The sequence below is a fragment of the Trypanosoma melophagium genome (assembly GCF_022059095.1).
Source record: "Trypanosoma melophagium isolate St. Kilda chromosome Unknown ctg24segment1, whole genome shotgun sequence".
In the NCBI taxonomy this organism is placed as follows: Eukaryota; Euglenozoa; class Kinetoplastea; order Trypanosomatida; family Trypanosomatidae; genus Trypanosoma; species Trypanosoma melophagium.
In genome coordinates, this window is record NW_027125155.1 from 155839 (window position 1) to 177500 (window position 21662).

Here is a 21662-nt window from a genome sequence, read left to right on the forward strand (position 1 = left end):
TTATTCTTATTTTTGAAGGTTGAACTGCGGAACAAAGCAAGAAAAGAAGGAATAAAAGAAAAAGAAGAAGAAAAAAAGAAGGAGATGATGTTTCGTAGGATATTGTCGCCTTCATGCACTTTTAGTGCTCCAGTTCTGATTAACGCTAGACGTTTTTTAATCCCTGAAGATCCTCTAGAACGGGAAAGGGAGAAAGAATTGCGAGAAAAAGTTCTTCAGGGGTATCGTGGAATGAAATTGCCAGAAATGACTGATTTTCGTTATGGTCACTTCGCTTCAGGGGAGGGGGCAATAACTTCTGCTACTTCTCAAGCCTATTATGCAGCTAATAGCGGTTTCTCACTTGGAGGAGCTGGTTCAGTTGGCAGACAAGGTGTAGACTGGCTTATGCTTTTTACTGGTTTGGCACTGGTTTATATGACATCCAAGGTTATGTTTCAACGTTTTTCAGTGGGTAATATGGATGATGTTAGTGTACCCTTATGGACTGCAAGTCTAGATGTTCAAGCGAAATATTTATTGTTTTCAATTCAATTTGACGTAAAGGCTCGTGAGGAAATCAGAAAATCCTATCACAATGTTCGTCAGGCGAATCCCTTTACAGATTTCTTTCACTGGTTGCGATTTCAACATCCAGAATTTGGACAAGGTACTGTTTACAGCTATGATGACGCTGTTAAAACTCTGACTACCATTCTTTCAAGTGGCAATTCACAAACCTTGATGATTTTGGCTCGTGGTGTTCAAAATGCTCTTAGAAAAAAGGATGGCAACCCTTCTCAACGAATTGATGAGTTCCTCGTTAGTCTGGGAGCCATAGCAAGAGTGGAAAGAATGGAAACAAATACTCTGGTCCCTGGGTATATGCAACCTCCAATTCTGTCTCCGCAAACTCCACTAGTATATGGTACGGAACCCACAAATATTCAAAGTGCCCTTGATGTAACTCCAAGCGAACGTCATAGTTCTGTTCCTTTTCAGTAGATGATGATGTTGATAATGATAATATCTTATTTTTTTTTAAATTGTTCTAGCCCTTTTTTCATGGATTACCAATTAGTTTGACTTTGCCAAGTTATAATAATATAAAAAAAAGAAAAAAGAAAACCAGTAATATGCAAAAGACATTAACCCTTTTTTTTTCTCTTTGATTTTGATTAAGTACAAGGTTAAAAGTAAGTCTGATCGAAACTAAAATGGAGTCAAAACGAGCGCCACGAATTTTAACGCACGATGAAGTTGCTGAAATTCAAGAGGCTTTTTGCTTATTTGATCGTGCTGGTGAGGGTTACATTGAAATGTCTCGGGTTAAAGAGGTTATCCTTAAGCTTACACCAGGTTTAACTGAGGAATTATATCGTCGTGTTATCTCAGAAGCGAAACTGGAAAATAAAGATACAATAAATTTCCCTCAATTTTTCTTAATTATCTCTACAATTTCTGCAGTAATACCTCATAATGATAACTTTGATGTGGATCAAATGGCAGATGTCTTTGCAATGTATGATCCCAAACGTACTGGACAAATTGAATTGAACTATTTTCTACAAATTATGTTGGAAGAGGGGGAGCCACTTTCACAAGCTGAGGGAAAGGAACTCATGTTGCATTTGCAACGATTTGGTTGCTTGCGCAAGGGTAATGTAAGCTACCATAAGTTTATATCCAAAATAGTTAAGTGTAATGATTCAGGTATGTTTTCTCGTAGTCTTTAAACGAAAGATATGTACACACGATTGTTGTTTTTTTTTTCTTCTTTTTGCCTTGGCTTATCTCTCTATATCCTTATTGGTTTTTTATATCTTCACTTATGTCTGTTTTCAAAAGTGTTTTCTTTATTTCACCGCCTGCATGGTTAAAAAGGAAAAGAAATATATGTGTACGACAACTTGATTGAATTCACTGTTTTGAGAGATAATAACTCTCACACGGATATCCTATAGAAATATGGTTTTAGTTCGATTTTGATTCGATAATGCTAATTTTTTTAAAAATATTTTTGTTTATTTTTGCTGCAGCAGATAAAAAGAAAAGAAAGAAGAAAGTAGCCATGGTACAAGTTATAGAATGGCTTGAGGAAAAATTTATTAATTTAAGAATGACTAAAGGAAAGGTGGTAACTGCCACAATTCTCGTAGTTCTACTATTCGTCTCATCAGCAATGATGTTTTTTGGAATGAACTTTTGGCTTTGGTCATTTGAGAAGGGACTCAAAAGAAGCTACACTAGTATTCTTATTCCTTCTCTAGGCTGGGCTATCTTATTTTCAATTTCTGGTTTTGTTCTCCGTTTAGTTCAATGGTATTATGGAAGACCTGAGAATTTCTTCTTTTGGGTGTGTCGTGAGGGTGCTATATTATTATTTTTAATTGGTCTTTTTGATTCACTAACAGGACTTTTTGGTATGTATGCTGCTGTACATGTTCCGGTGTTACTTCAATCTGCACTTATATCAACAGGCCCTATTTGGACGTATTTACTTGCATCTGTTTTGTACCCAGAAAGTCAACCACCATTTTCTCCTTTATTATTTGTAGTTGTTGCTTGTACAGCTGGTGGAGTAGTACTTGCAATGATTCCTCAGATTAAAAGTCATCATAAAGAGGAATACTTTAGTCCTGCATGGATAATAATATTTCTTTGTGCGACAGCTTTATTTCCTCTTTATAACGTTTTACAGGGTCGTTTTTTACATAAATTTGCAGAATGTTGTTCCCCATTTACGGCGAAAATTGTTATGTTAATGGTAGAAACTGTTGTACAGCTTTTCTTGACTGTATTATACTTTCCTATGGATTCCTTGCCTTTTTTCGGGAAATCTGATTCTATACAAGAGTCATGGGATATGCTGGTTTCTAGTGTTAAGTGCATTGGTACATGTCCTAATAATGTTAGTTATATGTTAGTGTACATATTGGGATTTTGGATTCGTCATTTGGTATTTGCGTACATGAATAGTTATTCACCTATAGTAGCAGCTGTAACTAGTCAATTAACGCAGCCAATCAATACATTTCTTTTATTGATGATTCCTTCATGGAATGTATATGGAGCGGCAGCCTCTTGGTATTACACAATGGGTTGTTTTTTTCTTTTACTTGTATCAACGATTATATTTGTTGGTTGGCATCTGCATAATCAACAACAACGTAGTAATCAGTGGGGAACGGATTCGATACCAGCTGTTGAAAATCTGGTGGTTGAGGAACCTAACGAAAAATAAGTTGAACATGTAAAATGAAACGAAAAACAAAAACAACAAATATCGCGACAGCTGGTTCTTAACAGAAGGAGCACTGTTATTATTATTATTATTATTATTATTATTATTATTATTAAAGAATCATTTTAACACATTTAATGCATTGATAATATTGTAGTTTACTATGGTCTACAAAGTTGAAAAAAAGTATATTGAATTTCTCTTTTTTCTTTTTTTTTTCCTTTTTTTTTAGGTGTGGTGGTGTTAATAATGCACTCCAGGAATCAACAGGAAGAGAAGTCAAAATTGACTCGTATTGCTGTAGTCAATGTTGACAGATGTAAGCCGAATAAGTGTGCGTTGGAGTGCAGCAGGTGTTGTCCAGTCAATCTTCAAGGAAAGCTATGCGTTGAAGTAAAAAAGACCTCTAAATCTCCGACACTCTCCGAGGAACTTTGCATAGGTTGTGGTTTATGTGTGAAAAAATGTCCATTTAATGCCATTCATATTATAAATTTGCCATCAAACCTTGAAAAGGAAACTGTTCATCGTTATGGACCAAACAGTTTTAAACTTCATCGTTTACCTCTTCCACGTCCAGGACAAGTTTTGGGTCTTGTGGGAGCTAATGGTACAGGCAAATCAACAGCTCTCTCTATTTTAAAAGGAAAGATCAAGCCAAATCTTGGACGTTATCGGAATCCACCAAGTTGGGAAGAAATCTTACGTTACTTCCGTGGATCTGAACATCAGGCATACTTTCAACGTATGTTAGAGGAAAAAGTACGAGTTCTTTTAAAACCACAATATGTGGATCAAATCCCTAAAGCAACCAAAGGAGTTGTTGGTGAACTCATTGGTAAAGCTGATGAACGTGAAATGAAAGAACATTTTATGAAGGTGCTTGATTTGGGTAATGTCGCTGATCGTGAGCTTGATAAGTTATCTGGTGGAGAATTACAACGTTTTGCAATTGCGGCTTTATGTGTTCAGGAAGCCACGGTTTATATGTTTGATGAACCTTCTAGTTATTTGGATGTACGACAACGCCTTACTGCTGCTCAAGTTATTCGTTCCTTATTAAAAGAAGATAATTATGTGGTTGTTGTAGAGCATGATCTTTCTGCTCTTGATTACATGTCAGATTTTGTCTGTGTACTGTATGGTGTTCCTGGAGTGTACGGTGTTGTTACCATGCCTTATGGTGTTCGAGAAGGTATAAACATCTTTTTAGATGGTTTTGTTCCTACGGAGAACTTACGCTTCCGTGAAGAAGGTCTTACTTTTCGTATTGCTAAAGATTTTGATGAAGTCACTAAACATACTACAGAAAATTCTTATCCTAAGATGACCAAAAATTTGGGTGGATTTACTCTAACAGTAGAACCTGGTTCATTTTCTGATTCTGAGATTATTGTATTACTTGGTGAAAATGGTTGTGGTAAAACTACTTTTATTCGTATGTTGGCAGGTCAACAAAAACCAGATAACGGTGCTGAAGTACCTCAGCTTTCTATCAGTTATAAACCACAAAAAATTGCACCAAAGTTTCAAGGAACTGTAAAAGATTTACTTCAATCGAAAATTTATGATGCTTTCTCTCATCCTCAATTTCAAACTGATGTGTTAAAACCTTTAACAATTGAGGAACTTCTTGATCAGGAAGTACAAAATCTTTCGGGAGGTCAATTACAACGTGTTGGTATATGTATTGCACTGGGAACACCAGCAAATATCTATCTGATCGACGAACCGAGTGCCTACCTGGATTCTGATCAACGTATTATTGCCGCCCGAGTTATTAAACGATTTATCATGCATACAAAACGCACGGCCTTTGTTGTGGAACACGATTTCATTATGGCAACATACTTGGCGGATCGTGTTATTGTCTATGATGGTACACCCGCGGTGGATTGCAGGGCTAACGCACCATGTGGTCTTTTAGAGGGTATGAATAAATTTTTGAAGAGTCTAAATATTACCTTCCGTCATGATCCCACTAACTTTCGTCCACGCATTAATAAACTGGGCTCTGTTAAAGACCGCGAACAGAAGCAAGGTGGAAACTACTTTTATATGATTGAAGATGATAACGATGTTGAAGATGAAGAAGATGAAGAGAAAAAGAAAAAAAAGAAGAAGTAATAACGAAGAATGATAAATGGGGAGAGCAGTAACCATACATACCGCGCCCGTTTTTTTTTTATTCGTTGCGGTGGCAAAAAGAAAGTAGAGAAATGAGAGGAGAAACATGATAGTGATGAAGAAAGGAGGAAGGAATGAAAAAAAGAAAGAAATATATGCTTGGAGCGCGATATATATATATATATATGGCTGAATGTGTACTCATTACCCAACTAATACATGCACGAACTTAAGCAAACTTAATGGGATTAATAGCAGAAGATAGTATAACAACAAGGAATTCGTACCCAATTTTATGAGTTTAGCAAGTTGTTGATTCAGTGTCTTCTATTTGATTGTTTGATTTTTGTTTTTATTGTTTTTTATTTTTTTCCTGTTTTATCATTTTCTTTTTCTTTTTTTTCATAGAACAATAGTGATCGTACTCACCGCTGCTTTCACGGGAGCTAGTAAACCTCTCTTTCCCAATCTGACAGAGGAAAAAAGGGAAGTAAGAAAGAAGAAGAACTGACAATCACAAGCCAAGAATAAAATAACCAAAGAGCAATAGATATCCTTTTTTTTTCCCTTTAAAGGGTAAAAGAAAGGAGTGAGATCTTTGGATTTCTCCGTGTTTTTCTTATTTTTAGATTTATTTCTCCATTCCATTCCGTTCCGTTCCGTGTGCGTGCACGTTTACGCACGTGTTTCTGTGCCTGTGAGTGTGTTTTTGTTGTTGTTGTTGTGGTGGTGGTGCGCTTACCTGAGTTTTTTTTTATTGTAAGGAACAGCAGCATCTTATTTGTAGAGTTTTTTCTCTGGTTTTACAATGCAAGAGCTTATCGCTGTTCGTGTGAAGGATGGAATTTTCGTAGGAAATGTTACTGCTTCACAAGACCGTGAGTTCATTGCGCTGAATAAAATCACCCACATTATCAACTGTGCTGGAGGTGAACTTCCAGATCTTTTTGAAGACGATGGAGTAAAATACCTTTCTTTTCCCTGGAAGGATACCAAAGGAACAGTCTGTACCGCCGTGATGTTTGATAGCGCTGATGAAAATATAAAGCGAACCGTAAAGTTTATTGATGAAGCTCTTTCAACTGGGGATTGTGTGCTGGTGCATAGTCAAAATGGTTTATCACGTAGTCCAGCGCTTATAGCGGCTTACTTCATTGTGAAGTATGGTTGGAAACTTGATAGTGCTCTCGCTTTCCTTGAAATGGCGCATAAAGATGTGTCAATCAAACCACATTTCTTAAGACAACTTCGTATGTTTGCAAAACGCAATTCTGTAGACCATGATGTTTTTGATCTTGATGTTGACGATTCACAGTTTGGTCTTGATAATGATCAATGGGTACTTCGCAATACTTTGCTTAACGGTCTTTCCTTTGATGTGCAACGCCAGAATGAATTATATAAGTTATGCACAGGTAAAGTTGACGTGGGACAACCAGTGAAACCCATTGAACCTTCTCGTACAACAACCCATGGCAAGAAAAATAAGCGTATTGTATTCATAGACACGAAACAAGGAACACATGTGCATTCTGAAACTGAAACACCTGTTATTATTGTACAACCATTACATCAACTTGATGCAAATAATCATTTTCTTGGTTATCATGGTTCTATAGCTTTACGCACTAGACGCCGCCGGAATGGTATTATGAGTCGAAGTATAACACCATGTGGACGTCGTCCCGAGTCTGATCCACGTACAAATCCTCGAGGACGACAAGAACTTGCCATTCGATCTGATACAAAGGGAGGACGTAGTGCTTCAATAACAGATGGGGTAACTTCTTCACAAGCGGCACGAACAGCGAGTGGACATTCCACATTAGATGGTGGAAGCTATGCCGGAGCTGAGTATCATCGTCATCTCGCACCGCCTAACACTGTTCACGCCTCTGCGAGATCCCCATTTGCAGCACTTACTTCCAGTCATAAGTACCGTAAAGGTTCTCCTCTTCCTGCCCCCACGCATGATAAGAAACCATTAGGTACTACAAAACGTCCAGCTTCTGCTTCTATGACAGAAACAAATACGGTAAGAACAAGAGTTCCATCTAATCCAAGAGCTCCGAGGGCTACCCGAAGTTCTATTCTTCGTGCTAATAGTCCAAATTCAATCGGAAATCCGGTATCCGCTTCTCCTGCTTCTTCAACTCGTCTTTCAAGCTACAGAAACATTGCTCCACATCGATATCAATTAGGCAGTGGCGTTTTATCAGCATGGGAATCTAACAAGTCGGGAACATCATCAACAGTAGGGCATCGTTCCTCAATACGTGGGAGTCCACGAGGTTCACGTCCCAGCTCTCCAGTAGGTCAACCATTGTCATCAGCAGGACGGGTTTCTCAAGTTAGTACCGGTGTTTATGAATCGTGTAATGGTCGAGATACTAATGGAGGAGGAGGAGGAACTGATAGAAAAGCAGGAACTAATGGGCTACTGCGTCGTCAACCACCAACAATTATAACATCTAGCAGACGCTTGTAGATATTTATTTATTTTTAAGGGGCGAAAAAAACTCTGTCGTTCCACTCTTGTCTCTCTAGTGAGAGTGGAAGGGAGTTTTTTTTTTCTCTCTTTGTGTATGGTGAGGAATAGAAATGAGGAAGCAGGGATAGAGAGAGTCACGGAAATAATAAAAAAAAAGGAGAAAAATTTCTTGCGTCACATATTTTTTTGGTGTTTGACGGATTTTTTTTTCTTTATTATAATTTCGTGAATATTTTGCTTCTTCTGCTATAGTATACTGGCTACCTACTGTTTTGTTTTCCTACTGGCTATCATTGCCGACCTCTCTCTTGAGGTAGAAAAGAAAGAGAATCAAAAGAGAAAGAAAGAAAGAGAGAGTAGAAGGGGTGCAACGATGACGAGAGCTTTTGATGAGACCAAAAGGAAATTGAAACCGTTTGTAAACGAGGGAGGGTGGAGAAGTGAAATGAAGAAAAAAAAGAAAACAAAATAAAATGAAGGGTTGGGAAGTTTAGATTGACAGCGATATCAATTCCCTAGGCAGCAAAAAGATACAAATATGGGCTGCTGGGAAGCTGACCTTCTTCCACTAGGTGAAAGTGCACAGGTAACGAAGGTGACGATATATCAATTCACCGCTGTTTTTTTTTTTTGAACCCGCAGTTGTTTAAATGTGGATGGATGACGGATGAGGCGAAAAAAAAAAAGTTTAGAAAAGGTACAAAAAGGTGGTATGAAAGAGATGCGTTAGGGAGTTGGTTCCTCTTTAATAGAGGGGTGGGGGAGGGTTTTGAGATGGTAGTGTCATCTTATTTTTCTCTCACATTTACAAACAGTTTTTTTTTACTTTTTGGTGGTTCGAGGGAACTGGTATGTGTGTGGTTTTTTTTTTTCTCTCCGTGGGACAGCTGTTGCCAATTGAAATGAGGAAGACTATATGAAAATTAGGGGGAGATACCAACTGAACGAGTTATGCACAAAAGTAGTTACACCTGTGCATAATTCTCTGTTTTCTCCAGTGTCCCTGGTTGGTGTGATCTGTGACACATCTTTCTTTTTTCTTTTATCTCTCTCTGTGCGTGTGTGAATTCGAGTGATATTAGGCTCACACACTCCACAAGAGACTTTACATCAATATGCATTCTCTGATGCACAACGATATACTCCCCTTATTTTTCTTTCTTTTTTTTTTTACTTTGTTAGCCCTTTTCCCATCTCCCTCTACTACCCCTGTCCCCTTAAGGTGACCTCTTTTTCTCTTCTTTTTGATCCTTATTCACTTTTCTGTTCTCTCTCCTCTCTTTCACACTCCTTTTTATTTGTTTTTTCTTTACACCATCACTAACCTATGAAGTTTATGGGGATGCCAAAGGGACATGTGGTATTTGATGACGAGGGAGAGATCTTTGAGGATGACCCAACAGTAGGACGGGGAGTGCCTAAAGATCCAGCAGGACAGTTAGAATGGCAACCACTTACTCCGATTCCATTGACAGCAGAGCTGAAGGCTGTTGTGACTGCTGTTTTGGATGAATTACCCAAAACATCATGATGGGTAAAATGACGTTTCTGGAGTCAATGATGATTCTGTGTTTGCGATAAAATATGCACGTTTTTTTTTTTGACTGTTCTATAGTGTTGTTACATGTGTGTGTCTGGGTTTTTTTTTAAGACCTCATTAACCTCAAGATGTTCTTAACACGTGCTTTTGCACTCTTTCTTTTTTTATTTATTTAATATATTACATGGTAGTGTTCACAACGGAGGTGGTCGTGGTTGTGGGGGTATTGTCCCACACACTTCCTTTTGCGTTTCCCCTGTTATCTTGACACCAAAAGAATAAAAAGGACGAAAAAAAAAATAAATAGAAAAAAAGAAAAAATAGTCAGAGCGTTAGAAATCAAAAAAAAAAAAAAAAACAACGACAACAACTCAAAAGCAGGTACCAGAGTGAAATATCATTATGACATATAGCGTCCGCAAACTGAAACTTGTCTTGGATGATCCTAATGGTTTATTGCATAGCAATATGACTATTGCCAAATCTTTTTTTGAGGCTGGGGATGACAGAGAGGTGGAGGAGTATCTTAGTCTTATGGATAGTGAGATACATTACGCTGGTTTCTGGGGAGTGGCACGAGGTCATCATGCGGCTCTCGCTGTGTACCAAAACGAACAGCGAGCACTACGTCTCACGTGGACAACACGAGCAACTGCGATCACCGCTAACACTTTTGAACGGGAGGGTCATGTGCAATTCATTTCTGGTGGAATGGCGTCCATCCCGGGTATTGGAAACTGGTTTACAAGATTTGCGCAAAAGCGTGTGCATGAGTCGTTGGTGGTAAGAGATGGGAAAGTAGTGTTTCGTGACCTGAGCTTTCAGTGGGGTCTTGGTGTGCATTAATATTGCTTTATCGACATTTTTTATTTCTCCTGGGAAAATGAATGAATGGAGAAAAAGAAAGAAAAAAAGAAGGAAGGAGGGAAGGAACGATTTAGAAGAGCAAAACTGTGTGTGTGGGAGAGAGAGGAATGAATTTGTTCTCCTTATCATTGTTCTACTTTTCGTTTTGATACCTTCTCATTCTTTTTTAAATTTGCTCAGGGGGAATTTTTTTTCGTTCCTGTGTACTTATTTATTTTGTTTATTTATAATAATAATAATAATAATAATAATAATAATAATAATAATAATAATAATAATAATAATAATAATAATAATAATAATAATAATACAAATATATATAGATACATGTATATATTACTTCTTCTTTCCTCGCTCTCTTCTTGGAGCAGTTTCATATGATGTTACACACAACAAAGCATTTTTTCACGGTAAAGGAGCCTGACACTTCTTCAGTGGATATTTATAGAGAGGTTCTTGATGCCACTGACCGTGATAATATTCGTACAGTCCTCTCCATAGGGCCTCAGAGTATACGCTTTCTTTCCGAACGATTCCCACCTGTACAGAACTCCGCTGATCTCGATGCTCTTGCTGAACGACTTTCATCTACATACCGTGAATGTGAATACGGATGTTCTCTTCTTTTTTGTCCCACTCTGATTGACGCTTCATGCCGGCGTGGTATTTTTCCAATGGCAATTAAACTGACTGGAAATCACTTTATGTACGCCCCAAAATTACACAAACGACGAAGTCTGACGCAACTTCAGCCACCTGTAAAAGGATTTCCAATGAGTAGCGACGAAAATGAAGGAAAATTTCTCTTGTCACGATTTCATGTATCAAAAAAATTTTTGCGTGATCGAAATGAAACTACCCGTGCAGTATCATTTGATCTTTTTATTAATCGAAAAGAAGATTTAGCACCTGTTTTTTCTCTTATTCGAAGACAACATGGTGAAAACTGGTTGTGTCATGCACTTCGTTTGTGTTTTGTGCATATGTTTCTTAACGCAGATGATTACTTTACTAAAATTGTTATTGTGGCTATTCGTCGACATTGCTACTTTACTGATACATATAAAGAAGAAGATGATAAAACTGATTGTATGCACTCTAATGTAGATGATAATAGACTTGTTGAAGAGGGAGATCTTGTTGCTGCAGAGATTGGTTATATTGTTGGTGACATCTATACCTCAGCAACTGGGGCATATAGCGTGGGTGGTGCAGGAACGTTACAGCTAGCAGCTACTGGAGTTGCAATGCAATCTGTAGGATGCAAGCTTTGGGATCTGGGCATGTACATGGAGTACAAGGATGAAATGCTGGGTTGTGTTTCTATTCCGCGAGGAAGTTGGATTAAACTTGTGCGAGAGCATACATCAAACAGTACTGTAACCGAGAATATTTATAGACTCTTATGTGAAAAGTACAGTGGTGGAGTACCGGTGCGAGAATTACTTCTGAAGAGTGAGTCTACAAAGCGACAGCGAGTTGAAGGAATAGCGTGATTTAGTAGAGTTGACAAGCATGATGTAAGGTTATATTTATCCATTGTACTCTGAAGGTTTCCAGTTATTATTATTATTATTATTATTATTATTATTATTATTATTATTATTATTATTATTATTATTATTATTATTTTTTTTTTTTTTTTTTCTCGCATTGCTTTTATCATTGCTCTCTTGGCCTTGTTTTCGTTTCGTTCCTTGTCTGTGAGTGTCTCTATATGTGTTAATGGTACGTTTGTTGCTCCGCAAAAGACGAAAAGAAAGACACACACATACACATGCATTACAAACAAACAAACAAAGGAGCAAACCCCTTATTATTTTTATATTATATTATATTAGTTACTTATTTATTTTTTGGATTTCGCTTTTCCTTGTCTACTATTATTTTCATTTCTCCTTCCTCTCTCTCTCTCTCTCTCTCTATATATATATATATATATATATATATATATATATATATATATATATATATATATATTCGCCTGTCCCTGTAAGAACAGCATGCCCGCCACCACGCAAGAGGCCTCAAAGCCACAGGCCCCCGCCCCCCGCACGGGCATTATCGCCGGCTTCAACAAGGGCCACAAGACCACCCGCCGCGCCCGCCTCCCTTCCTCCAACGACCGCTACGCTCTGCCGCACAAGAAGCTCCGCGCCGTGAAGGCTATCATCACAGACCTCGTCGGTCTGTCCCCCATGGAAAGGCGCGTTCAGGAGCTGCTCCGTGTTGGCAAGGATAAGCGCGCGCTTAAGTTCTGTAAGAAGCGTCTTGGTAACTTCAAGGCGGCCAAGAAGAGACGCGCAAAGATGGAGGAGGCCCTTCGCCACCAGACCAAGAAGAAGTAGAGAATAATTGGAAGCTGAGTGAAGGGGATTCCTTTTCTATTGTTATATATTGGGATCTCTTTTGTAGGTTTGCCTCATTTCTCATTTTTTCTTTTAAAAAAATTCTCTGTCTGTCTGTCTGTCTGTGTGTGTGTGTCTACGAGTATGCGCGTTCACTGAGATTTCATTTTTTTTTAAATTTTTCATCTGTGGAGCCTTGCGTATACTTTATTCACTTGGTTCGACTACGTTTTATTTCATTTCTTTTTTTTTTATTTATTATGGGGATTATTTGTTGCAGAAAGATACTACTATGTTTTATTATTATCTTCCATAGTTACATGGACTCTTCTTTTTTGTCTGATTTTTTTTGTTTGAATAATCTCTAACATGGTAAATAAAGGAGTGTGATAGCGTGCTGCATTTGTAGTAGAGGAAGTGTGTAGAGGGTGGGGAGCGCTGAAGAAGATTTATAGTGCAGGTGAAGTATTTCCGCACGAACACCGAAAAAGAAATATATATATATATATATATAGTATTTGGATACATCTACAGTCTGAAATGACGACTCGTCTCTCTACGTTGGCTAGTGAGAAGGTCCTTGTCCCCCGCGACTCCCTCACAGAGGCGGAGAAGTGGCGTTATGTCATGGACAACACCCTCCGAATGGGAAGTCTCGGTTTTCTCAGCGGGGCGGCCTTTTCACTTGTGGTGTTTCGCTCCGTTGCCACACGTATGGCCGTTACGGCATTCGGCAGTGGATTTGGCCTCGGTAAGTCTTATGTGGATACGAGATATGTGTTAGGACACGATGTCGCCGCCGAGACGGTGTGGACGGCAGAGGTGGTGAAGAAGCAGCAGAGAGGCAGTGGTGCGAATACGGGTGGAGTGAGTGAGGGAGAAAGTGGTGGGGGCGCTCAGTGAGATAATAATATGCGTAGCAAGGTTGATGTGAGAGAGGGAGAGAGAGGAGTGTTCACGTAGAGGGATGTAAGTCTGCTGGGATATATCAGTACTCTTGCAAAGTTTTTTTTTGTCCTCTTTCCTTTTTTCTATTATTATATATTTCTTTCCCTTTGCATCTATGATACAAAATAATAACAACAATAACAATAGTAAACTAGCAAGTGTAAGTGCAACAAGTAACGCGCAGCGAATAAGAAGCGTAAATCAAACAACAACAATAATATAAAAAAAAAAGATGATGCGCCGTCTCGTTCTTCAGCCTGTGGCCCGCCGTGCAGCTGTGGCCACTCCCTCTGCGTTGGCTGTTCGCCGTGCCTCTACGGTGGCTATTTCTGTTCAGGGACTGCACTATGTGGGCACCGGCCTTGCCGCTATTGCCCTCGCTGGTGTGGGTCTTGGCATTGGTACGATCTTTGGTAATCTGCTGGTTGCCTGCGCCCGTCAGCCAAACCTGACAAAGATGTTGTTTAACTACGCCATTCTGGGTTTCGCGCTTACAGAGGCTATTGGTCTGTTTGCACTGATGTTGGCCTTCCTGATGCTCTTCTCGTAGACACTTTAAGGAAATTGTGAAAGAGGTGGAGGTGGATATATATATATATATGTGTTTATATGGGAGCTGTTAAGAGGAATAGGAGAGAGAAGGAAGGAAAAGAAGCAGGAAAGGAAAAGATAACGGAAATGTTGAGGAAGGGGAGAGAGAAGTGTAGGAGAGAGGTTAGGCGCACACCAACTAACGCAAGACAATAAAATAGGTTGTCTATTTTGCACGCCAACGTATTTTCTCTATTTATTTATTTATTTGTTTGTTTTTTGTGTTTTTGTGTTTGTTTGTGTGTTTGTATGTTTGTATTCAAGAGATGGAGTGATATGGAAAAGAGAAATAGGGAGATGGAGAAACATCATTAAAGGGAATGAAGTTAGTAGAGATTGCAAAGGAATGAAAAGAGAAGAAAAAAGGGAAAAAAAAAGAAAATAAAGGTACCAAAGAAGAACAATAAAATAGAAGAAAACTAGAAAAAAAGATGGTTTAGTTAGGATCAAAGGCAAATTGCCGAGATGAAAAAGAGAAAAAAGAAAGAAAAGGTTGGGATTGCACCAGGGTCATGCGTTTAAGAAACATGTTTTTTCTGGACTGCATATCTGTCATTCGCTTGTAGTCTTTTCCGAAATCATCCAAGTTTCTGATGATACATATAAACACCCACACGTAAGTACAAACAAACACACGCACATATATATAACATACATACTCTCTCTATATATTACTTCGTTCTCCCTATATTAGGATATGTGTTACAGCTCACAATTAGGAATGACAGAAGGAAACGAGGAAAGAAAAGAATAAGGAGTTTTATGCTCCTTTTGGTTTTTGTCTTTGAGATGGAGATGTTACAAAGACGAAAAAAGCTTTATCTGTCTGGTTTTGTGATGCAAGTAAATTATCTTGTGATTTCTCTTTTGGTATCTTTTTTTCTTTTCTTAAACGGAAAAAAAAACTCGTCATTTGTAAAGGTAGGAGGTGAAGTGTACGTCATTTAATAACTCTCCTTCCTAGTTAAAAGCGATAAATAGACGCACGCTCTGAAGCGCACAGACACAGATATACAGATACACAAGAGAACCCAGAGAAAAAAAAGCGGAAAAAGAAAAACAAACACTCACACAGCAGGAAACAACAAACAAACAAACAAACAAACAAACAAACAAAAAAAAATAAATAAACATGTCCGTTATGCAATTATCTGCTACTGGGCGTATTGCCTGCGGTGGATCTTTTCTCGATATGTACGGCGGACGACCAGCAGCCACAATTGAGGCCGTACACCCAACAGGAGCCCCATCGCCAGCACCACTCTCATCATGGAGTCAGTTCCCAACGGTGAAGCGAATACGGAACGACGCGGAGCAGCAGCAGCAGCAGTCAGATGTGAATATGCATGCCGCGGGAGAACATGTGGCCATTTCTTTCTCGCATTTTTCTTCTGTTTCTTCGCAGGAAATGTTTTTTGCGGTGGGTCTCTTTCGCTGTGATACGTGGGCGCTGCAGTGGGCGGTGCGAGCCGACGCCATAACGACTGGAAAAGGTGTGTGTGAAGTGTGCTGCCTCAGCGCCCACACGGTGGCCTTCCTTCTGGGAGGCGAGGGAGGAAAGAGTGGGAAAAACAGTAAAAAAGAACTTTATATCGCCACCAAGGCAGATGTTCCTCGCACAACAAAGCGGGAAAATCGACAGTGGCGATCGTTTCTCGCAGATGCCCGTCTTGTTGAAACTGGATTTGAAAATGAGGATCTGTGCGGTATGCAAGCCTTGTCGGCAACCAGATTCCTAGTGGTTACAGGTACAGGACGTCTTGTTCGCATTACAGTATCCATTACTCCAGAGGTGGAAGTGAAATCAACGGAGATGGCATCACTCTCATTAAACAATGCTGTCGTTGAATCCCGAAAACATATTCCGTGCAAACTGGCGGTGTCAAGTGCAGCGGGAAACAGTTCTGGAGAAATATCATATGTGGCCGTGTTTACTCCTGGTGGACGTACATGTCAGGTGGTGGGACTTGTAGCAGCAAAGAAAGAAACTGTAAGTAAACCACAAATTATTTCTATTCCTGAGGGTACGACAATAGAGCGAGTGGAGTTTGCAGGACCGCACATTCTCCTTGTTACGCTTTTGTACACTAATACAAAAACATATGCACTTCACTTTACTTGTCTGGTACCACCAGAGTCAGCGTCTGAGACATCCTTCACATGTGTTTCATTTGATGCTATTCCTCTGACTGCCCACCGTGTGCCTGTAATGACGATGTTCAACCCAGAAAAGGAGATGCATATTGTGGTGGCTGACCGCCGCCACAATAGTGGTGGTGAAGGCAACACTATCAACGATAGCAACAAGCGTCATAATAATAATAATAATAATAATAATAATAATAATAATAATAATAATAAAGAAAGTTCATGGTGGACACACTTGGAGTACACCGAGTTACCGCTTCAGGAAGGACCCTACACAAAAGAAGTCCTTCAATCTGCAATATGGCATGCAATTCCCGAACCATTTCACTCCCATATTCCCACATTGGGTGGAAAAGGAGGACATAACGGAGAAGTGGAGGGTGATGAGAAGAATGAGGACAGTGAGGATGCCGCAGCGGATTATCAACAGGAATTGGCAATTTTAAATCAACGTGGATCAAGTGGATTATGGGAACAAGTTCGACTTCACTATCCATTGGCTGCAAAAACTACTAATACTACAACTTCTTCTTCTTCTGGTGCTGCTGCTCCCTCAGAAAAGTCTGTCATAACAGAAGGGGGGAAGAGTGATGTATCTGTTACAGTGCTTGCGATTGAGACAGCCCCATTTGTGCATACCCGGTTAGTAAAACAATGGCACAATGCAGCACGTGGACTGAGAATATTACTTGACGGTTCTTCTAACAGTTGTACAGTGAGTGGACTTCCATCTTTTGCCGTTGCATGGAATCCACAACACATGCGTCGAGCACTACGTCTCTTCACTCAAGATGGACTACGTCTTTTATTTACCAGAATTGCCGTTGCTCTTCGTGATTCTGCACAGCAGGAAAATGCGGCAAAACTATTCTACGGAGAAGCTGCTACAGCTGTTACAGATATGGCAATTCAAATCATTACTCTATCTCGTCAGGTTGGGGCACACTTACGGCAGGAAGATATAGAAGTAATTGTACAGTTACTGCGAGCCTCACGTGCGGCAGGTCACTTAATCGTTAACTCCACTTCTCGCAGTAAGTTATTACTTGAAAGTGCTGTGAGAAGTCGTATAGCAAACCATGTATTAAGTGTGGAAAAGAAACGACACAATGGCTCTAATGATGTTAGCAGTAATACGAATGAAAATGAAGAAGAGGAAGTGACATTCTATAATCTGCCTAATGAACTGCGGATTGAGCGTGCCCTGCATGTAAGATATGCCCCAAATGCATGGACACAACAACTCCTTGTAAAGCGTGCTGATCATGCTGCAGCAGTGGCGGGTGCCATTCAACACTTAAAGGCTATTACCCCAATACTTGCAAGACAGCAACAGCAGCAAAAACAAGAGGAGGAAGAAGAAAAAAGAGAAGAAAACGAAAATGAAGAGTCATATCCAAAGAATGTCAAGAAGGGGCGTATGGCATTATTGCCGGATTGGGTAATGTTGGGTCGACGAGCGCATCCTGACAGCGCCTTCACGGAGTATGAGTCTGTGTTACTCCATACTTCCAAACTTTCCTAGTAATTGAGAGAAGACAAAAAACGAAAAAACATACACAAAAAACAACAACAAAGAAGGAAAAGGAAAAAAGGAAACAGAAGTTGATGGGAAATCTTCTTGTTCTGCCTATTCATAACTCTGCAAAGACACAGAAGAAAGGTGTGTATCACGTTGCACTATCACCCGTTTAATGCAAAAAAAAAAAACAACAACAACAAAAAAAAAAGAAAAAGAAAAAAAAAGAAAGAAGCACTGGCTGCTGCCGCAAACGTTATATTAACGCGATATTTCTGTGTGCTCAGCAATAAGAAGTGCAACACGTTCTTATTTTTATTATTACTATTTTCTTTCCATCGGTTCTCTAAATTGACAATTGTTGGATTTCCTTTTTTTTTCCCTTTTTCTTCTTTTTTAAAATAATCGTGGGTGCAAGCAATTCCTATTTGTTTATTTACATTTATTTGAAAGAGGAGCAAGAAGAAGAATCGAAAAGAAAGAGGAAGAGGAAGAAAGCAGAAGGCAACGAAGAAGCAGGAAAGAGCACAAGGAAGCAATCAAAGAAGAGGAAAGAAAAAAAAAGGAACAAATACAAACGAAAGAGAAGAGTCCATCTTCGAAAAAGAAAAAAAAAGAAAAAGTACAAGCAAACAGAGAAGCAAAGAAGCAAACAAACAAACAAAAAATGACTGATGTAGATGAGTGGAGAGGAGCTAGCTTTAAGCAGCAGGAGGACCACAGTGAGGCGACCAATGCCCTTCTGGAGCGTATTAACGCTGATACTATTCCCGTTGTCATGCGAGCAACCAATAAAAGCCTGGATGACATTGTTGGGGAGTTACTAGCCCTTGAAAAGGTCGCTCGTCTTGCGGGTGATGGTATTTCCACTAAACGTCTCGTGGTGGAGGTGATCCGCGTCTACCGCGCACACGGCGACTGTGCAAAGATGCTCGATATGCTTGAAATGCTGATGCGTAAGCGTGGGCAGACAAAACAGGCACAAAGTGCTATGATTGCGGAGTGTGCCGTGTTGCTTTCAGACGGTTCACTACCGCAGGAACGTCGCAGGGAGGTACTTGAGCGTATTGTACACGTTACGGAAAGCAAGATCCATGTAGAGTTAGAACATGTACGTTTTGCCATTGATTTAGCCAAACTAATGGAGGCGGAAGGGCAAAAACGTGCGGCCTGTGACTTGTTAGATGGATTACACATTGAAACAATCACCAATATGCCACGTGTGGAGAAGTTGGAGGCTCTTAATCGACACATCCGTCTTTGTCTTGAACTGGAGGACTACGAACACACACCGCTGGTCTCACGTCGTATTAACTACCGTGCTCTTGCCCGCCCCGAGACACTCGCTGCCAAACTCACATACTTTGATCTCATGCGATGTTACTACGCCCAACGCCGATCCTACTTTAATGTGGCCCGTTGCTGGTATGAAACTTATCTTGCCGAGACGAGTGAGGAGAAAAGGCTCGCTGCGCTCAGCAGTATGGCCGTACACTATCTCATTGCCGAACACGCCCCGGCCAACGCATTGGAGGATCTCGCAGAATGCACCGCCTTTTCACCCGCCACCCGCTTTGCCGATCGCACGGCCGCTATTCGCGGTATTGCCACACGGCTGCAGCACGCATTAGAGGAGGTGCCGCAGTTACACTTTCTCCTGCGGGAGTTCACAAGTATTGCACTCATTCGCGAACGTGTGGCCGCAGAGGTGGCGCAGCTTTGTGCCACACACACCGAACTCGCCGCACACCCCGACCGACAGGAATTACTGCGCAGTCGCTGCAGTGAACACGATCTTCTCGTTATTGCCCGCTTCTACACCCGTCTTCCACTGCAGCGGCTGGCCCAACTCGTCGGGCTCACCCCAGAGCACACGGAGGAGTTTCTCATGATGATGGTGGCGGCGAAGACGTTATATGCAAAGATGGACCGCGTGGATGGACTTGTGGTCTTTGAGGCCGCAAAGAATGCGGCGGAGGTGATTAATGGGTGGAATGCCGCAGTGGAACGGAGTGTGGGATTGTTGGATAAGGCTTCACATCTCATTGTGAAGGAGCGCATGCTGCACAATATGGCTCTTGCACGTGCGCAGAAAACAGAGGCGGCGTAGAGAGAAAGTGTGAGAGTGTGAGTATGTGAGTGAGAAAGAAAGAAAGAGGGATAAAGAGTCTGAAAGAAGAATAAGAGGAATAAGATGACACATACACGCACACATATACAAATACACATACAAAGGGACTTACGTATATGTAAACCCGTACATATATATAGAAAGGAGTGTGTATATGCATGCATACATGCATATTCAGAGAAGGAAAGGGAGTGGGTACACAATGAGAAGTGATGAGAAAAGAAAAGGAAGAGTGAATTCCCTTGCAAAGCGTGTAAGTAAAGAATAATGTTAAGGGTCCTCAATATGACACAGAAAAAAATAACAAGAACATTTCTTTTTTCCTTTTGGCTGTGTTTCCCTCTTCTTTATTTCTCAATTGTGTATCAACGTACGTGAATGTTAAAAGAATACTGTGTGTGTATCTGTGTAGAAATGTGTATAAAGTGCATGTAACACATTCACACAGACAGACTTAACCACTCTGATATTTTTAGCTTTTCTTTCTTTCCCTCTATTTTATCAATCTGGTACGTTATATATCTATCACTGCTTCATTCTTTTCGTTCTTTTCACTCCAATAGAGTGATACTTGTAATTGTGTATACTTCTTCATGAGAGAATTTCTTTGCTTTCCCCTTATGTTTTTTCTTTTCTTTTCTTTTTCTTTCTTTTGCTTAAAAACAAAAGCAACACCACGAAACGAAGAGAGAAGAACAGAAGAAAAAAACCAGGAGGTGATACTCTCTTCATAAAAGAAAAAAACTACAAAAGAATAAAGAGGTACACATACAATACACTCATATAATAGTACAGAGGGACAAGAAACACATACGTACACACACAAAGAGATATAGAAATATAAATATACACAGAACTGACTTGTTGAAAGTGGGTATTTGTCTGTGTAATATAGTGCTTGTACCTCTGTGAGTGTGAGTTTGTCTGTTTTATTATTATTATTATTATTATTAAGCAAAAAGAAAGAAAGAGGGAAAGAAAAGAAGCAGCAAATTATCTTTTGCTCTTCTTTTAAATTACATCTATATATTATTATACATATATAATATTATATATAGATTGATAGATGGAGTCGGTGTGTGTGGCCTCTACTGCGGTTGAGCCCCATGTGTGGAGTACTACAGCTGATAACACCACCGATGCCGTTTCAACCAACAACAATATGATTAATAATAATAATAATAATAATAATAATAATAATAATAATAATAATAATCATAATAATAATACCAACAGCAATAATAATGGATTTGCAGGGACGGATTATGTAAAGACGACATCATTGGGTGCGAACCCCACGGAGAAGGACAATACTCACACAGACAGCCAAGACAATAAAACCCCGAAACCAAACAATAACAATAACAGTAGAAATAACAGTAATGAGAGAAGTAACAGTAAAGAGAGTGATGGGAAGAATGAAGGCGAACGTTGGATTTGGGTTCTCGACCCTCTCACACGCAAACTGCGGGTTCCACTCTCCCAACTCGTCCACACGCAAGCCACCGCCACTGCTGGAAGTGTGCCCTCGTTGTGTATATCATTTCTCGAGGGCCGCTGCCGACATCAGTGGTGCAGACAGGCACATGTGCTTCCGTCTGCGATTCCGCAATTGCGATATGAGGCCCTGCATGCACCGACGTGTTGTCGGGTACACGATGACCCGCATGATACATCGGCGCTCACTAACCGTTTTAAGTTTATTCGTGTGGTGAATAATAATAATAAT

At 39.9% G+C, this 21662-nt stretch overlaps 14 protein-coding genes across 14 annotated transcripts in view; all 14 read left to right on the forward strand.

Annotated features, from left to right (window-relative positions):
* Positions 1-87: 87 nt before the first annotated feature.
* LSM04_006614 (uncharacterized protein) lies at positions 88-984 on the forward strand (the record flags this gene model as incomplete). The annotated part of the gene is made up of 1 exon (XM_067329948.1): positions 88-984. The coding sequence occupies one exon, from the start codon at positions 88-90 to the stop codon at positions 982-984; it is 897 nt and encodes a 298-aa protein (XP_067191246.1).
* Positions 985-1196: 212 nt separating this feature from the next.
* LSM04_007042 (uncharacterized protein) lies at positions 1197-1715 on the forward strand (the record flags this gene model as incomplete). Its single annotated transcript, XM_067329949.1, has 1 exon — positions 1197-1715. One exon carries the CDS (start codon positions 1197-1199, stop codon positions 1713-1715), a length of 519 nt encoding a protein of 172 aa, XP_067191257.1.
* Positions 1716-2050: 335 nt separating this feature from the next.
* LSM04_007172 (uncharacterized protein) lies at positions 2051-3223 on the forward strand (the record flags this gene model as incomplete). Its single annotated transcript, XM_067329950.1, has 1 exon — positions 2051-3223. The coding sequence occupies one exon, from the start codon at positions 2051-2053 to the stop codon at positions 3221-3223; it is 1173 nt and encodes a 390-aa protein (XP_067191260.1).
* Positions 3224-3472: 249 nt separating this feature from the next.
* On the forward strand, positions 3473-5350 carry LSM04_002008 (ABC transporter-like; the record flags this gene model as incomplete). The annotated part of the gene is made up of 1 exon (XM_067329951.1): positions 3473-5350. One exon carries the CDS (start codon positions 3473-3475, stop codon positions 5348-5350), a length of 1878 nt encoding a protein of 625 aa, XP_067191120.1.
* Positions 5351-6158: 808 nt separating this feature from the next.
* On the forward strand, positions 6159-7838 carry LSM04_001450 (Dual specificity phosphatase; the record flags this gene model as incomplete). Its single annotated transcript, XM_067329952.1, has 1 exon — positions 6159-7838. The coding sequence occupies one exon, from the start codon at positions 6159-6161 to the stop codon at positions 7836-7838; it is 1680 nt and encodes a 559-aa protein (XP_067191111.1).
* A 1330-nt stretch (positions 7839-9168) lies between these two features.
* Positions 9169-9372, forward strand: LSM04_002054 (uncharacterized protein; the record flags this gene model as incomplete). The annotated part of the gene is made up of 1 exon (XM_067329954.1): positions 9169-9372. The coding sequence occupies one exon, from the start codon at positions 9169-9171 to the stop codon at positions 9370-9372; it is 204 nt and encodes a 67-aa protein (XP_067191121.1).
* A 411-nt stretch (positions 9373-9783) lies between these two features.
* LSM04_009599 (uncharacterized protein) lies at positions 9784-10227 on the forward strand (the record flags this gene model as incomplete). The annotated part of the gene is made up of 1 exon (XM_067329955.1): positions 9784-10227. One exon carries the CDS (start codon positions 9784-9786, stop codon positions 10225-10227), a length of 444 nt encoding a protein of 147 aa, XP_067191331.1.
* A 401-nt stretch (positions 10228-10628) lies between these two features.
* LSM04_000124 (uncharacterized protein) lies at positions 10629-11744 on the forward strand (the record flags this gene model as incomplete). The annotated part of the gene is made up of 1 exon (XM_067329956.1): positions 10629-11744. The coding sequence occupies one exon, from the start codon at positions 10629-10631 to the stop codon at positions 11742-11744; it is 1116 nt and encodes a 371-aa protein (XP_067191081.1).
* Positions 11745-12251: 507 nt separating this feature from the next.
* LSM04_006527 (Ribosomal protein L36e) lies at positions 12252-12596 on the forward strand (the record flags this gene model as incomplete). Its single annotated transcript, XM_067329957.1, has 1 exon — positions 12252-12596. One exon carries the CDS (start codon positions 12252-12254, stop codon positions 12594-12596), a length of 345 nt encoding a protein of 114 aa, XP_067191242.1.
* Positions 12597-13136: 540 nt separating this feature from the next.
* On the forward strand, positions 13137-13499 carry LSM04_003213 (MICOS complex subunit Mic10; the record flags this gene model as incomplete). Its single annotated transcript, XM_067329958.1, has 1 exon — positions 13137-13499. The coding sequence occupies one exon, from the start codon at positions 13137-13139 to the stop codon at positions 13497-13499; it is 363 nt and encodes a 120-aa protein (XP_067191147.1).
* Positions 13500-13776: 277 nt separating this feature from the next.
* On the forward strand, positions 13777-14094 carry LSM04_004280 (V-ATPase proteolipid subunit C-like domain; the record flags this gene model as incomplete). The annotated part of the gene is made up of 1 exon (XM_067329959.1): positions 13777-14094. The coding sequence occupies one exon, from the start codon at positions 13777-13779 to the stop codon at positions 14092-14094; it is 318 nt and encodes a 105-aa protein (XP_067191169.1).
* Positions 14095-15267: 1173 nt separating this feature from the next.
* Positions 15268-17808, forward strand: LSM04_003406 (uncharacterized protein; the record flags this gene model as incomplete). Its single annotated transcript, XM_067329960.1, has 1 exon — positions 15268-17808. The coding sequence occupies one exon, from the start codon at positions 15268-15270 to the stop codon at positions 17806-17808; it is 2541 nt and encodes an 846-aa protein (XP_067191152.1).
* A 661-nt stretch (positions 17809-18469) lies between these two features.
* LSM04_005277 (Proteasome component (PCI) domain) lies at positions 18470-19912 on the forward strand (the record flags this gene model as incomplete). The annotated part of the gene is made up of 1 exon (XM_067329961.1): positions 18470-19912. The coding sequence occupies one exon, from the start codon at positions 18470-18472 to the stop codon at positions 19910-19912; it is 1443 nt and encodes a 480-aa protein (XP_067191215.1).
* Positions 19913-20999: 1087 nt separating this feature from the next.
* The window catches only part of LSM04_002108 (uncharacterized protein), a gene marked incomplete at both ends in the record, with an annotated part of 2217 nt that continues 1554 nt past the window's right edge, over positions 21000-21662 (forward strand). The window contains one exon of the mRNA XM_067329962.1: positions 21000-21662. This exon is cut by the window's right edge and continues 1554 nt beyond it. Within this exon, the coding sequence (XP_067191122.1) occupies positions 21000-21662 (663 nt within the window).